At 40.9% G+C, this 17587-nt stretch overlaps 1 protein-coding gene across 3 annotated transcripts in view; it reads right to left on the bottom strand.

Annotated features, from left to right (window-relative positions):
- Window positions 1-17587, bottom strand: part of NNT (nicotinamide nucleotide transhydrogenase) — a 69079-nt gene that overhangs the window by 47990 nt on the left and 3502 nt on the right. For 2 of the 3 annotated variants that reach the window (XM_039544857.1, XM_039544858.1), the window contains exons 2-7: window positions 17257-17464; window positions 9101-9330; window positions 6725-6942; window positions 4244-4331; window positions 3431-3519; window positions 1454-1641 (exon numbers count right to left, since the gene is read on the bottom strand). In XM_039544857.1, the coding sequence (XP_039400791.1) occupies window positions 1454-1641; window positions 3431-3519; window positions 4244-4331; window positions 6725-6942; window positions 9101-9330; window positions 17257-17407 (964 nt within the window). In that variant the 5' untranslated portion in view covers window positions 17408-17464. The remainder of the gene's footprint in view (window positions 1-1453; window positions 1642-3430; window positions 3520-4243; window positions 4332-6724; window positions 6943-9100; window positions 9331-17256; window positions 17465-17587) is intronic. The other variant, XM_039544859.1, reaches the window with a different exon arrangement.

Here is a 17587-nt window from a genome sequence, read left to right as displayed (position 1 = left end):
TAAAATGATGTTCTCCCAAAAGCACATTTTTGCTTATGTAAAAAACAATGTTAGAAAATGCTATTCTGCATTTACTTTTATTTATCTTTAGGCTATGACCTGCAAATTTACCTTAAAAAAAAAAAAAAAAAAACACAAAAAAGTATTTCTAAAGTGCCTCTGGTCTCCAAATACAAGCAGCAATAGAATCTAAGCCCATTGTTATCCCTATTCATTCCAGTAAATGAACCTTCAATATCTTTCTGAAAGGGTATATGGTTTCTGCAGAAGTTAGACCTGGATCCTGCAAAGGGATTCAGCCAGTAGAATCCCAATGAATCCATCTAAAAACTCTGTGCAAGTGAGTGTCTTTATGCAATAAGGGCCTTAAAAGAGCAACTTCAAGCTTCTTTAAATAAGAGCATACATTTATTTCTTACATAAGAAAAATCCAGCAAATACTGAAATACCCTATTGACAAGAACTGAAGGTAAGAAAGGTCTATGAGGAGAAATTTCAGATCTCACGGCTGAAGTGACACCCAACAATCACCAATGCCACACACAAACTGTTAAAAGAATATTAAGGTTGCAAACAAAGCACTCAGAAATTGCTTGCCCATGCAACCTTACACTCTGACACACACACACACATGTTTTGATTTAAATTTTAATGACATGGTCACAAGCTACTATTGCAGCACAATTTGTCTTATTCACTGCACATGTTCTAGAGTCAATTAGGCAGGAGTCCTGCAGATCCTTACTTCATTTAGTGCAAATTCCTTTTATATTTACAACAGCATAAAGATAGTACATACACAGAAGTCAATAGACTTCATGTTTACACCAGTGTAACTGAGCATAATTTAACCACCACCATCTAAGTTGGATAGTATAGAATTTAAATAATTTTAGTTATGTTATATTTACAAAGAATATGAGGGTTGCATTTAAAAGAAGAAATATTTAAATTTATTTAATCTGCACAGTTTTTAAAATTCTGACTGATAAGTAACAGTGTACATTTTTCTAATACCTCATTATTTTCTAGCAAGACTGAAGGAACTTCACAGAATCAAGAGTCCTTGGGCTGCTGAAGAGTGCTGAGTGAGTGGCAAAAACGAGTACACAAGATAAAAACACCAAGGTAAAAGAAAGAGAGCCATCCCAGAAAGGGCTAAGGACCAGGAACTCCAACAGCAAAGGAAGCCTGAACATCTGTTTTACACAAGGCATCAGCTGTGGGAAAGACAAATATGGCAACCTCTTCAAGAGCTGGAACCCACCAACAGAAGAAGAGGGACAGATTTATGTAAAGCTGAATTACCAACAGCTTCTCTGCCTTCTGCTCCCTCGCACTGGAGTCAAGATAGCCCCAAAGATGCACAAACTTACCTGAGGATAGTGGAGATGGAATATTAAAAGTATTCAGAGCAGAAGAGGAAAACGTGTCTGTTGCATTGGTGACGTACCAGGAATAAGAGCTGTACTGATGATGATGTCGACTTCTTGGCATTGTTTGGCAAAAAGTTTCATTTCAGCTTCAATAAACTCTTTGGACATTTCTTTTGCGTACCCGCCTTGCCCCTCTCCAGATTCCTTTAAATCCACTTCTAAAGGCTCAGCACCAAGAGATTTGAATTGCTCCAAAGCTGCAGCTCTAAAGGTTTAGACAAAACACAGACCACAGAAAAGTCAAGTCAGTTTTTGTAGTGACAATTCAATCCATCCAGAATTTTATTGGAGACCCTTACAGTAGCAATCAGAGAAAGTATGGTCCAACGACCAGTTACCCCTCTGTAAAATGGGCATAACAGAATTTTACTACTTGACAAGGATGTGTGAGGATACATCCACATTAAAAATCTTGAGGCACTCATACTATGATAATAGAGGCTATAATCACCCCAGGTAGATTGCAATTGTTCCTGCACCTACATGCGCTTATTATTGCAGGATATTATCATCAGGTGGCAAAATATTAAGTTTTCAGAGACTACTTTCCAATTTCAATATAATCTAAACATGCAAGGAATTATGCACACAAATCCTTGCACATCAAGATGAAAATATTCAGCTTGCTGAGCACATACATTTTGAAAACTTGAAAAATTTAAGATGGAACTTAATTTCTGCCTCTGAGAAACATAATCCATTGCGAAGAATGCTTGCTTCCCCTCCTCCCCCTTCCCACACATACTTTAAACGTAATGGAATGGAAACAGCTTTCAAAATCAGAGAGCTTCTGCCAGAATTTTTGCAGCATTTCACTCCATAAAAAAATTGATATGTATTCATTTTTATTTCTTCAAATTTGACAAAAGGTATATCTAAACCCTAAGCGCTTGAAATATAACCAAATATATAGTATAACTACCAATACAACATATAAGGTCTAGAAAATATGACCTATGAGAGAAGACTGAAAAAATTGCATTTGTTTAGTCTGGAAAAGAGAAGACAGAGGGGACATGTTAAGTTTTCAAGTACATAAAAGGTTGTTACAAGGAGGGAGAAAAATTTTTCTTCTTAACTTCCTGTCAGGGTGGTTAAGCACTGGAATAAATTGCCTCGGGAGGTTGTGGAATCTCCATCATTTGAGATTTTTAAGAGCATTTTAGACGAATACCTGTCAAGGATGGCCTAGATAATACTTAGTCGTGCCATGGTGCAAGGGACTGGACTAGATGACCTCTCAAGGTCCCTTCCTATCCTATGATTTTAGGATATGCACACAATAATTCAATAAAAGCAAATTCTTTAATGAGAGAAACAAACATTTAAGGCTCATGAGTGAAATTTTTCTGAGCCACCATTACCCCATTATTCGTGGCTTGCCTCTTAAAAATGCCTTTGGGACAGGAGAATGATCTGAGGCAGAGGAAGCAGTCTTAGGATGGTAGCATTTAAAATGGCTCATACTGCTGACTCTGCTTCCCCCTCTGCAGGAGCAGAGTGGGTTGGATCTCCGCTCCCCATCCAATGGCAAGGAAAAAGCCTTGCTCAGGAATTCCCAGATGCCCTTGCTCTGGGATACAGGATAGCAAGGTTTCTGGGAAGCATAGTTCCTTCCAGCAGCCATGTTGTCCTGCTCTGAGGCAAGACATGCTGGGAAATAAGAGTATATAGACCTTGCCTCCTCTCTTTCTTTCCTCCCCTGCAGCTTCCAGAAAAGCAGAGACCTGAAAGGTGATGAGGGGTTTCTCCTGAAAGTCTGAACAAGTAAACACCCTTCCACTCATTTTACTTGTATAATCCTCTGGCTTTATAGTGGGGTCTGACACAGCCACTTTTTATGAACAATGTGAATGGCTGGTGATATGATTTTTCTATTTGGGAGTGAACTGAAATAAAATCCTTGGCAGGAGGATTTTTTTATACTCCACCATTTCATGAAAAATGAAAGATGAGCTTGAGTTGCCTCCAAGATTTTAAACACCCACACTTACCTGGTATCAAATCCACGAACCACGGCGCCCATTGATTTAGCTGCTCCTGCAGAAGCTAGCCCTGCAACTCCCCCTCCAATTATAAGGACCTAGAATAACATTTGTTATTAGAGATCAAGGTACATATAAAGTGATCTGGAAAAGTGACACCAATTCAGTTTGACACAGTACAGAATTCCCCATAGGAACTATGGCTCATTGACCAGATCTATTTAACTGATTACCTTACAGTACAGGGTCCAAATTGACTACGGTATAGTTCATAATATCACATTATTTAATTAAATTCATTTATAACGTCTAATAATTTGGGAGTCAGCCATGGAGTCTACATAGACTGACATAAGGAATATACATTTCCCCCTCATTTTACAGAAACTGGTTTCCCATTCTCAACTGATTTTCTTTCTTTCTTTCTCCTCACTAAACCCAACCAAGGGCCACTTCTATCAGGATTCTAAGACACCAAAGTTCCAGCCTGACAATCCCAAATAGTTTCCAAAACCCTCACCACCCTGCCAATGCATGAACTGATTTTATATCAGAAGCGTGATTTGAAAAAGTTAAGCATAGGTGAAATTTATTAAAGTTCAACATTCTTTATATTCAGAGCAGCTTCCATTGCAGACAATGGAAACTTTGCCTGAATAAGGAGTGACTCAGAATTAACAAACAGGTTCTAAACTCTGAAACTAAACACAGAAACTCTGAAACTAAACACAGAAACTCTGAAACTTAACACCCATCAGCAGTGGTTTGCTATACTCATGAAATCCACCTCTGCTACAGAATAAATTTTCTTAGTCCATATACCTTGGCAGGAGGAACTTTACCAGCAGCTGTGATCTGACCAGTGAAAAATCGACCAAAGTGATTTGCTGCTAGTACAACAGCCTTGTAACTGTCAAAGGAAAAAGATGAGACCATGGTATTAGTATTTTTCCATGTCCAACTCCCACCCAGCCATTGCAGCAGTCAAAGAGGCACACATTTAAGCATAGGCATAGTTTGACTTCTATATTGGGGGGGCGAGGGGGGAGAGGAAGAGAACGACAGCTCCAGTAAGGCCAATGGGGCCACATGTGTTGGGGCCAATTCCACGGCTTGCAGTCGGGGGCGGGGAAGTGATGGAGAATGCCCCTCTACTTCCCCCCAAACAACACCCACGCATTTAAGTGAAACATGCAAACTGATGTGAAAGCTATACATTTATGCTCAAAAAACATTTGAAAATGTAGCCCAAACAAGCATTTGTCATATGCCATGGAGAAATGCTAGCCAGATAAGGATGCAACTAGCTTATAACAAGCTACTCTAAACGCTTATTTTTGCGCTTCTAATTTTGATTGAAACTTGCCCATATTTATTCTGAACATAAATGTTCTTTAAAAATGTGAGTGTTTTTGCAAAAGTTAAGTTCCAGACCATTAAAAAAAATTTAGTCTGAATTAAATGTTTGTCTGTATGCATCCCTTTAGCTCAAAATGCTTTCTATACAATTAGTTCTTAAATCTTCTTGAAACCTTACAATTCACTTCTTTGTACTTAAGAGCATGTATTTGTGAGACAGTGGAAGATTTCTGAGGTCTCTAACCATTCATTTCCCTTGCTTAGGGTTTTAAAATGTGATAAATATACTGACACTTAGCAACTAACTTTAACAGTTTACAATCTTGGAAGTTAAGGTCTGCAGCATCAGCTCTGTTATGTATGCATAATATGAGGATCTGCATACAGGGAAACTGCAGAATCAAGCACAGCAAATGTGGTGTAAAGGTAGCATGATCTGGGAGAGTAAGCACAGATCTGGGAGTCAAGAACTTTCTCATCCCAGATTTACCAATCCTTGTGTGGTTTTGGACAAGTTGCTTAATCTTTTTGCCCCAGTTGCACCATCTGAAAACAGATAATACTCTACCTGACCATAAAGGCGTGTTTGGAGGCTTAGTGAATATTAGTACAACAGAGTGTAAATGTAATATGCTTATCACAGGGTGCTGCCTGATTAGGTCTTTCCCTTGGCCAAGTTGCATTTCTGTAAACAACAATGTGTTGACTAGTGTACTCTTTTCCTGTTGTGCTCAATCTTCCCTTTTTTCCAGTGATTTTGCAGAGAGTAAACTGTAAGAAAAGGTGTGAATGTCCTTTTAAGTGCAGGGACATTATTACTAACTTCTCCAGTGTAGAACGCAGCTTAGTCTAGCAGAGAAGGAAACAAAGGAGCCTTGGGGCCTCATTAAGGGAATAAAGTTCTTCTGGTGTATGCTTTATGCCCGATTTCCCAATTCTCTTATTTTGGTCTCTTGTTTTGTTAGAAACAAACTGGGACTTATTTCCTGATCACCATGAGTCCAAACATCTTATAGTAAGATATGGGATACTGACAAGCCCATTTCTCTGTTATATAGGTGTTTAACACAATTAGAAACATGCTAATTGTTCTGGATACACCAAAACATTATTTTAAGTGTATATTCTTTAGGTGTCTTATGACTATCTCTAGCGCTGTAAACAAAAGAATGTCTATTCCTTGGGTCAAAACTTATAATACAAATTTTATAACTTTAAAATATGACTTCCTGTCATATTCTATTAAAACTATATAAGATGAATGAGAAGACACAGAATATTCAAGCTATTACCTTGTTTTCTCTAGTATAATTTAAAAAAAACATTAACAGCTATATACATCCACAAAGAAGCTGGTAATTTGCCTAGAGCAAAAGGCTAAACACATTTTGAAGGGCACAAAATGTTTTCTTACTTTGAAGAGTGACACTTTCACACCTGTACGAAAAAGCAAATGCTCGTAATACTTGCTGACAGCCAGTTTACCAACTAAGTTGCCATCATAGAAGCTACAGAGAATGCAAATCCTAGGGGAGTTTAGGCTTTCAGTCCCATCTGCCATGCTAGTGGGTTTCATTTAGAGTGCTTTATACTGTCTTATCCCCAACCTCTGTGTTGGACATTAGTCACTCTGTGTATCTTAGTCTATCACTATCTCAACTATAGCTTAAGCCCATTCTGATCTAATTCATTGGGTGAGGCACTACAAACAAGTTCTCAGATTAAGAACTGCCTTCCAATTTAAAAAAAAAATCTGATCACTGCAAGGCTGACCATAAGAGACTGACAAGTTTAGACAACTCTAATAGACTGATTCCTCTTGAAACAGTTGCACGAAAACAAATTCTGAATTGTTTTGGACACAAACACATTAATACCAGAATGTTAGGTTACTTTTATCTAGCTATATTTACAGTCAAGGTGAAAAAAAAGATAGTTTCATACCCAGCAATGTTGGCCATGGAGCTAAGAGCATCATATCCCTGAGCAATGGTGACCCGTGGAACCTGATCCATAGCCAAGACAGTAGTTTTCCTTTCTGCAAGTTTATTCAGTAGGTCTGGGTTTTGAGCTGGGTAGATAAAACTAATCAGGGTAGCAGCTGTCTTAAAAAGATCTACCTCGTGTACTCCTAGTGCAGGGTTAACTATAGGAGCCCTCACCTGAAGGAAAAAAGAAGGGTTCAGATTAATCAACACAAACAAATCAGTGCATGTCCCATGGAAAAATATAAACAGACAATGAGGTTTATTAAGGATTGTTTACACAACTAAACTAATGAAAGGTGCCTTTTCGCTTGTAGGTCACTTGTTAAAATCAGACCTAGGTACTTAAGTGGCAGTACAGCAGGGCCTATTAACTCTCCTGTGGGCTCAGGGCTATTAGATTTTGTGGGGTCCCTGTATACAAGTCTTTTTCTTCCTAATTTAAAACGAAATGATCACAATTTGCATCGAGGCTATTAACGCTATACTAAACTTGCCTTTTAATTAACATAAAGCCCTTTTGTGGTTATATTTCAGTCTTAAAATACATAGACTATAGTTAAGTTAATTCAAAATAGCCTACTTCTTACCTTAGAACAGCTGTTATATTAGTTTCTTTCTGGGAGGGAGTTTGGGTGCAGGAGGGGGCTCCAGGCTGGGGCAGAGTGTTGGAGTGCAGGAGAGGGTGAGGGGTGCGGGCTCTGGGAGGGAGTTTAGTGCAGGAGGGGATTCTGACCTGAGGTGGGGATTGGGGTGCAAAAGGGAGTGTGGGGTCTGGGAGAGAGTTTGGGTGCAGGAGGGGATTCTGGCAGGGGGTTGGGGTCCAGGAGGGGGTGCGAAGTGCAGGCTCCGACGGGAGGCACTTACCACAGGCAGCTCCCGGCCGGTGGCACAGCAGGGCTCAAGCAGGCTGCCTGCCTGCCATAGCCCCATGCCACTCCCAGAAGTGGCCAGCTGCTGGCAAGTCTCTGCATGCCCCTGGGGGAAGGGAGACAGTGTGTCTCCATGCCCTGCCTGCATGCACAGCTCCCATTGGCCAGTTTCCAGCCAATGGGAGCTGCAGGGATGGTGCTGGGGGCAGGGGCAGCACACTGAGCCGCCTCCTCCCCACCCCGACAGGGGCTGCAGAGACGTGCCAGCAGCGAGGTGCTTCTGGGAGTGGTGTAGGGCCATGGCATGCAGGCAGCCTGCCTCAGCCCTTCTGCGCCAGGGCCCTGAGCTGCTGCCTCTAAAGCCCCTGCATTAATCTGGCCCTGCAGTATAAAAATAGAATTCAAGGGACCTGTGTGAAATGAGTTAATGGCCCTTATTCAGTTGGTAATAGTTTTTGTGAAGGATGTTTGCATTACTGTAATTAACATGTACGCTGGCAGTCTCAGACCTACTCCTGAAGAGATCAGGAACCAGGCTACTCTTAAAGATATCACAACCTCTAAAGGCTAAAAAACACAAAAAAGCTTGCACTGCTGGTGACTGCATTAGACCCAGAGGGCTTAGATGTCCAAATCTGTTAGCTAGTCAGTCCCTTTCTTGAGCATATTTTTAAGATGGCCAGCATTCCATTATAAATTCCCACTTTTCTGAAGGGTTGATAGTTTGCCCATAAAAATTCCACTATGCCATATCTAAATCTTGACACGCATAACTAAGACTTCTAAAGGAAGTCCCACCATCAAACTTAAGCTTCTCTACTTCATCTCCAATGCGCCTTGCAACTTGGCTACAACCTACATTTCTTAATACGCCTCATGCTTCTTTGTTTTTCATGTTCTCACCATATCAGCTGCCACTGTTCTCCTGTCTCAACTCCACTTCAGAACACACTGCTGCCATAAGGTCTTTGAATGGAGGATGGTGCATGACATTCATTCTTAGCTAGCACTGCAAGTAGAGCTATTACAGGAGCAAAATAACTGATTTATTTTCTATTATTAGTCTTAAGAGTGCAGGTTCCTTGGGGCAGGGATTCTCTCTACTCAGTGCTCTGAACAGCACTCTCCCTACTTTGCTCTGGGAAATGCCATTACTCTGAGTGTGCGAACAGTAGATAGTTGTCCTCAAACCATTTCAAAACTGCTGTTCAAAGGTTTAGTTCCATTTTCCAGCTTAGTAGGGTTTTTAGTGCCCAGATTTGAGTCACCAAATCTGATGAAAATTAAAACACAGGTAAAACCTGAAATGTGTAAGATGTGAATTTAACAAGAGCTCCCTCTTTAAAAAAAAAAATAAAAAAAATCAGCTAGACGTTCAGCAGACTATATGAAATGGTTTGGAAAAGTCATATATTAGCCCTAAAATATTTAAAATACACTATATTGAGGAAAAAAATAATTACTTTGAGTACTAAATCAGAAGCCAATACTTCCTTGGTCCCTTGGATCTTTGCTCCTGCCTCCCTGTAGTGGTCATCAGAGAATTTGGAAGCTTCTCCAGCACCTGATTCCACTACAACATTGAATCCTTGTTTAATCAAAGCCTGAACACCAGCTGGCGACAATGCCACCCTCTTCTCGTTCTGGAATATCTCCTTAGGAACACCCACAGTCAACTGCTTATATGGGATTCCTGTAAATGCATAGGAAAAAATGGCATTTAGTTTAGCAGTAATAAGAACTACTGGACTGATGTTCTGTTACAGCATTTTCCTATACTCTGTATTGACACTTATAGATACATCCCACATTTAACAATTCTCTTTTCCCAGAACAGATGTAAGAGGCTAAGCAATATTTTCCAGAAATGTAACGTCTTGCAGTTCTACTCCCAAGCATCGCTTTCCCTTAAATACCAACAGGTGGCAGTAGTAGTACAATGTAGTAGGAAAGTCAGCTCACAGCAACAGGTCTCTAAAGGTTCAGATGGGTATACAGTAACTCCTCACTTAACGTTGTAGTTATGCTCCTAAAAATGCAACTTTAAATGAAACAATGTTAAACTAATCCAATTTTCCCATAAGATTTAATATAAATGCGGGGGGTTAGGTTCCAAGGAAATTTCTGGGGGGCAGACAAAAGGCATTATATTCTTTACTGTGGTGGGGAGGTGCCCCTGGCTTACCCCTGGGGCTCAGGGCTGGGGGTGCAGGGTCTGGGAGGGAGTTAGGGTACGGGAGGGTGCTCAGAGTGGGGTTGCAGGAGGAGGCTCAGGGCTGGGAAAGGCAGGAGGTGCAGAGCACTTCCCTGGGGCAGCTCCTGTCTGGTACAGGGGGTGTGCAGGTGGCTCTGTGCAGCACAGCACTGTCCCCATGGCCGCGATTCTGGGAGCTGCCCCCTGCCAGGCAGGGCCACTGGGAACGCAGGGGCTTTAGGGGCTGCAGGGTCCTGGACTAAGGGGGCCCTGGCCTGCAGTTCTAAGGCCCCTTTCAGAATGCGGCCCTGCAAGCACGGGATAGAGGATTCAGGAGGAGCAGGGGCAGCCACACAGCCAGTGGCCAGAGAGAAGCGGCGCTTTCCCCTTCAAAGCTGGCCGGAGAGAAGCGGGGCTTTGAAGGGGAAAGCGCCACTTCTCTCCAGCCACTGGCTTCATGGTTACACCTGCTCCTCCTGAGTCCTCTGGCCTGTGCTCACAGGGCCACATTCCGAAAGGGGCTTTAGAGCTGCAGACCAGGGCCCCCGGGCCCCCTTAGCCCAGGACTCTGCAGCCCCTAAAGCCCCTGCGTGCCAGGTGGCCCTGCCTGCTGTGGTGGGGGGGCAGCTTCCCAGCTTGCTCCCTGCCTCCCAGAAAGTCCTGAGCGCCGTCAAACAGCTGTGGGAAGCGCTGAGAGGGAGGGACGGAGGAAGGAAGGGGGAGGAAGCGGAGAAGAGGAACTTGTGCAATGCTCCCTTGATGTTATAAGGGAGCATTGCCCAACTTTAAATGAGTATGTTCCCTAATGGAGCAGCGACATAACTTCAAAACAACGTTAAGCGGGAGGACTTTAAGTGAGGAGTTACTGTACACTAAAATATATGGGCTTGACTGGCTTAATGAAAGTACAATAGAGCCTGGATGTGAACGCCTACTAATCCGTGCTTGAGTCTACCCTTTTTACAAATGAGCATAATACTTACCTACCTCCTAGGGGTATCTTGTGAAACATAACTGTTTGAAAAGCAGTTTGGGATCTTGGATGATGGTTGCTATTAAAGACTAAGTGAATATTTTTTTAAAAAAATTGGGATGTCAGCCTATTAATTTTATCAGTTTGAAAGTTAGTCATTTTCAAGAGAAATAGGGGACTGAAAAGTCAACTCAGTAGTCTAAAAAGCTTATAAGTTGTGTTTATTACTGACAACGTTGGTTCTCAAATTATCAACCTCTGATTTTATTTATGCATTGTTTAAGACCCACTGTTGAGTCTCAAGTCTGAAATAGTTTAAAACTGTTCTAATCCAACTGGGAGTGTCTAAATATCCTCCAGACTAACTGATGTATGTATTATATAAATATATCTCTCACACAGTCAGTCAATACTCACCATTTTGGTACAAGCACATTAAAACAACGTGTGCTCTATCAAATCTCAGCCCAGTCCTGCAAACAGTTACCACTGAAGTCTATGTAATTTCCACATAGGAATAAGAGTGTGTGTAGTGTTATTTGCAGGAGAAGGTCCTACATACCATTTGCAATAAGGTTATGGAGATTTACAATTTATATAGCCTATTTCATCCATAAAGATCGACGAGAGGGATATGCCAGTCATACTCAATTTGTTTTTGTTTTTTTAAAAGCGAACTTTTGTTGCAAAACTAGTTTACAAGGTTTTCAATTTGACCATGAATGTTACATCCTTTGATACAAAATGGTGGTAAACACACTTTGTAACAGACTTTATACAATTTAAACATTTGATACAAAAAGTGTGTGTTTTGGGGATTTAAGTGTTGCTTTCCTATTCCACGCCATGCTTTATTTATAGAACTTTTTCTTTTTTTAAGGGGATGCTTTGACCCACCCTTGAGCCCAGAAGTATCTTATAGCTATGAACTTGAAACACCAAGCGTTTATATTTAATCTAAACAGAGACTTATTTTTAGGTTAATACTCATGCCAACTGTTACAAACTTTGCAATCCTTGATAATTATCTGGCACTGCTGCTACAAAAATCTGGATTTGAAGAGCTAATTAGATTAGCCAGTCACCTGCACCCTTTAGAACTGACTCCAGAACACAGCTACCCACCAGTGTAGCTGAAATTAAAGGGAAGGAAACAGACCATCTGCCAAAGGTGTATTTCATTTAATTATTTCAGTTCTTCCTTTGATATTGACTGTCTTCACCCAAAATGTAATTGCTGCAATGGTGGAGAACAGTTTGAAAACACCAGTATGTAATGTTTAAATACTAAGAGTACAGCTACAGTTCTTTATATAACTCCTCCCCCCTTACCAGACAAAACAGAGTTATCAAAATAAGCAGTGTTGAAAGAATGCTACATCACTGTAGGAGACATGATTTGTATCTAATAGAATTAGTCACATAAGTACCTGAGAGGTACTTTACAAAAACATCTGCTTCATCAATGTACAGCCCTCCTAGACATCACTGTACAACTGGAACAGCATCCCCCACTCCCACCATAGGCAAGTAGGAAGCTTTCTCTGCCAACCAAATAGGTGTCAATGGAAGTTGTTACAATTCTATTCTCTTGCTACTTGGAAGAGGCACCTTTTCCCCTGCTTTTCTAGCTACCCAAGTAGTGGAGGACCCAGTCCTGCCTCTATCTGATTCAGCTCAGTGAAAATGACATGCTGTTTAGAAATCAGAAGTGAAATTAAGCAGATTATTGTCAAGTTCACTCTGTGGCTCAGGGAAGTTCTGAACAGCAGAGGCTGAGGGTGATTTGGGGACAGCGGACACAAAATGGCAAAAGGAAGGGAGAGGGTGGAAAACTCTCCCCCTCACACACCTTTTTACAAAGCCAGGAAGAAGGAAGAGGAAGCTCCACAGTGCAGTGGCATTTGGGGAGCCTGGGGGGAAAAATCAAACAATAAAACGGAGAAGAGCATGATCAATCCCTTATATTGTTCTGACACTGGAGGGAGGCTGCTAACTTAAAAGAACACAAACTTAATCTAGACAACTGTCAGTTTCAATAAGTGACTTTAAAGCATTTTCTGCCACTACGTGTTCAAGTTGCATTGCCAATTGATTGGAATTAAAAAAGAAAACTAATAAAACATTTATTTTCCCCTGTTGCTGTGTGGAAGGCTCAGGGAAAAATCCACAGTGTGACAGTTGCAAAGTTTTCTCATTTCTTTCACTCATTCTGTTAGATGTTACTTGCATGAAAGATCTATTTCTCTGAATGTTTTAATCTGATTTAGTGTCCTTTCTAACAGACACTACAATTCATCGCCAATATGGAAAGGTGTGCCCTTCACCAAGACACAGGGAAAGCAGGTCACTAAGAAATACCCAGTGACTTTCCTGCTCTCCACTAACCCCACAAATGCACCAAACGCTTTCCACCAGCCGTAACACTCCACTTCAGTACAGTGCTGCCCACTCACAACCATTGTTATCAGCCTCTAGCTAGTAGTAATGCAGTATGCTTTTCAAGCCCTGTATCTTGATGTGCAGGCATTTCATTCACCAACAAAAAGGAGCAGCTGTTTAACAATGCAGAGAAAATAACTACATTAATGGGTTAGGGCAGGACACCAAGATCACTACATCCAATGGAAACTACAGGTGATATTTTACACAGGCCGAATTTAAATATAGTTGAGCTGGGACTTGTGGGTTATCATCACTCTTCAAATGAAATTTAAAACCCAGAAGTATCTCCAGGAGTGCACTGTCCACTCATTCTGAGTCATGGGTTTAAATAACAGGCTACATCTACACCTGGAGCTGGGGCTGTGATTCCCAATTTGAGCGGACATACTCGCTGTAGCTCTCAAACTAGTGCCCTAAAAACAGGTATAGCCATGGAAATATGGACAGCAGCACAGGCTAGCCTCTCTGAGGGCATACCCACAGCATCCAGGTGGGTTTGTACCTGAGTCAGCTAGCCCATACCACTGCTGGCCATTGCCCATGCTGCTACTCTATATTTTGCGCACTAGCTGGATGACAACTAGCATATGTTTACTCAAGTTGAAAAATCACACCCCGAGATCCAAGTGTAAATGTAGCCTAAGTTGCACAGGGAGGGGAGTGTGAAGCATTTCCTACTGAATTACCAACAGCACTTCCTGCAGAACCTAGCTATTCCATATAGCCTGCACAGTTTGTGACATTAACAAGCCTCTACAGGGAATCAAGTACAAGTGGAGACTGAGCCTATCAACTCTAAGTCACTAGTTCAAGAGCAGCCTCTGGCAACAGCAGATGTTTTGATGGCTTATGTGAAATTGGGTTTATACATGTGCAAACCTCACAGCACAGGGCCTCTCCCTCCCTTCCCCTCACCAACCCAGTTGGTAGTCTAGAGGGGCCAAGGACTGAATAGGCATGGAGACGGACCTGCCCTGTTACCCTAGAAATGGTCTCTTCACGTCAGAATTGAGGTAACTTAGGGGGAGAGGGGGAATGTTGTGAAGGTTGAACTGCCGCTTCCCATGCCATGGATAAAGGAATTCAGCTTCCTGGAACCTCTCACAGGCACTGAACTGCCATTAAACTTTTCACTCATTTTGCATACAAGTAATAGATACATAGTTGTGCATCAGCAATGTATCTATTATCTAGCATAGGTAATGAGAGGCCCCCTTATCACCTGGGTATCTAAGGTGGGATCCCAAAACTGCATAGTCCCACTGACCTCAAGACCAGCATACACAAACTATAACAAGTAGAAATATTTTTAATAAGGCAACATTCTTGCTGCTGTAATGCTGCAAAAAGTAAACAGCAAAGTCAGCTGCTCATTGATGAGACTTTCAAAGCACACATGGCCTTAAAAAAATCTCCTCCTAATACAAAATAGGTAGACAAATTAGATTCCCAAGCTTTTAAAGGTACCTAACAATTGAAATTGAGCCTATTAAGAGTCTAGTCCCATTTAACTTCCACTTAAAAGATTAAATACTGAACAAGTCACTATATTAAACTAACAGGAAAAGTTAACAAGAACTGGGTAGAGAAATCCAAAGAAAAATACAAGCCCTTTTCTTCATAGTACTTTAACTTCAGGGAGTGTCGTGATACAGAGTGATACCAATAAATGTTATCAGAGAGGAGAATAAGACAGTTTGCTGGGGAAAAGAGACTATCAAACTATGTGCCATGTCTTTAGGATGGGAAGGAAGGAACAAAACTCAGCTAGTTACCAACTTTAACATCAGCTTCAGAAGAAGCTGCTCACCTGTTCTCAAAGTTCTGAAGTAAGACGAGTAGACACTCTGAAGGACAGTGATGTGATGAACACAAATGAATGGTGTATAGAGAAGGTAGATCAGATGCTTCAAATTCCACCTCTTATTACAAGAACAAGGGGACAACAAAACCGAAAAGTAGCAAATTTAACTGATGAAAGGAAATGTTCAGGGCTTTCTTTTTTTAATAAACATAATGAACAGTTGGCCTGTGGAACTCACTGGCACTAAGAGCTTAGCAAGATTTAGAAATAATTGACAGTTACCAGAATATGAAATATTACAAAGAAAATATTTTTAAAAAGCTTAAAAAAAAGTTTAGGGAGGGATATGCACCATCACTCTTCAGGGCATAAACCAATCTCTAAGGGAGGGTGTAGGAAGAAACTTTCTTTGTGAGCAAGTTACTCCATAACTGCCTACTGCAGGGTTTTTGCACCTTCCTCTGAAGCATCTGGTAGTGGCCACAGATGGAGACAGGATACTGGACTAGATGGACCATTGGTCTGCTCCAGTATGGCAATTCCTATGTTCCTAAGAGACGAAGAAAATGGCAACCAGACCAAACAGTGACATGAAAGAATCCACTCTTCAAGTTAACCTTTAAATTTCAACTTTTCTACTGAAGTCCTTTCACAAACCTCAGTCTTACAGAGCGTACATCAAATTCTATACATCACACAATGTGGAAACAATCTCTAAATAGATGCAAGTATAAACATCTTCCATTGAATGATTTCTCAGTGGTAAATCTCTTCCCCATTTTGCTCGGACTATTTAATCTCAAATGGAAGAAGGGAATCAGCACAAAGTTTCCCTAAAAAAAAAAAGGCTAAGCCTCTTCTGCAATACAGAGTGAGAGATGGGGAATATATTCTGAGGTAGCAGCTACAAGCCTAACATTTTTCAAATTATCTTCTTTATATAATGTTAAATCAAAAGCAGTTTTACATCACAGTGATTTACTAATTTTATTTTTAGAAATTGTGATTTTGAGGTTACAGTGAAATTTAGTAATTTAGTTCATATGTTGATGAACTTCTTTATAGAACCCCCAACCCAAAGGAAAGTATTCAACAGAAATAAAAAGTATACATAGTCAATAATAGAGAAGAGCATGACATTTTGTTCAGAAGTTTACCCGTCATTTGCCTTTTTTGTTTATTGAATACCAATGTTCAGATTACCAAAAACAAAAAAGTGGGACAGTTTAATCATCAACTAACAGGGCTATCAGTTTGGTTCTTTCAGTTTTAAATACTGGATGGCATAAAAGTAAGTGTCACACTTACGTGATATTTCACATGGGTTGATAGTTCTGAAGACAAAAGTACTGTGTAGTTAGTAAATACTTTAATGCGTAACACCAAGTATCATATGAAGATGTCCATCCTAATCTGTAGCAACAATTATTACTGACTACCAAAGAAGCTGTCAAACTGCAGTCTGGTTTTTGGACTACCAACAAAGTCTTTTTATGGCTGAAGGCTAAATTCTGTCTTCAGATTTTAATACACTAAATTCCCAATAGGCCCAGGGATGCATCCAGATTCAGGGAAGCATTTAAATATGTGCTTTAGTCTCTTAGATCTCATCTATAGTAGAAAGGGTTTGCCTATATAGCTACACCAGCAAATCTCCTTAATGCAGACACAGTTTATGTCAGCAAGAGTTCTTTTGATGACATATCTCATACTATTCCCTGAATTAAATAAGCTATACTCTCAAAAGAACACTTGTTGGAATAACTGCATCTAACCTAGGGCATAGCTACATCTGTTAGGGGTGAGGTTTTTTCCCCACAGCTATGCCAGCAAAACTTAAGTGTAAACCAGGCCTTAGACTGCAGTGGAACCCAAGCATATGCAGAAGTACTTTCCTAAATCAAGGGCATACTCAGTAGGAGCTCTGAACATACACTCAGGAGCATAACTGGGCCCCAAGGTGTTGGGAATTGGGAGAGGAGGTGGTTAAGGAGAAACTCTGTTACACAGTGGTCTGTGAAACAAATGTAAAGTTGTAGAACTTCTGATGCACTAGAATTAACTCACATGATTCAGGGCGAGTTTTGTATATTTTCATCTTAGCAGTACCTTTTCAAAATATACCTACTTAGGAAGCTTAATTTCCATGTTTAGAAAGGAAAACCTAGTTGTTCTACAAAATTGTTTTCTTAAATTAACTTACCTGATTTTACAGGTGCCTGACACCAGAGAATCTGCTGGGTTTGGAACATTCGCAAGCATGGCATCTTCACAGTCTGCACTTTTCGTGACATCACATTGCTGAAGAGAGGATTTGAGCAGCTGATAACTGCTGTACGTAGGAGGCTCGCCATGTTGCCTGGGATCTAACAGCAAGGACTGCCACGTGTGGAATCCCTGCCGCAGCCTTGCTGTGCACAAAAATCACAAATAGAGGCATTAACAATTAATGGTACTAGAGAGATGAACTGTGTAGAGTCAGATGCTTATTTCGGTTGACAAAAACCACACAAAGTGCCTATCTGTCCAAGTAG

The sequence above is a fragment of the Mauremys reevesii genome, linkage group 6, assembly GCF_016161935.1.
Source record: "Mauremys reevesii isolate NIE-2019 linkage group 6, ASM1616193v1, whole genome shotgun sequence".
Classification (NCBI taxonomy): Eukaryota; Metazoa; Chordata; order Testudines; family Geoemydidae; genus Mauremys; species Mauremys reevesii.
The sequence above is the reverse complement of the archived record's forward strand: the minus strand, read 5'-3'. Positions and strand labels throughout refer to the sequence as shown.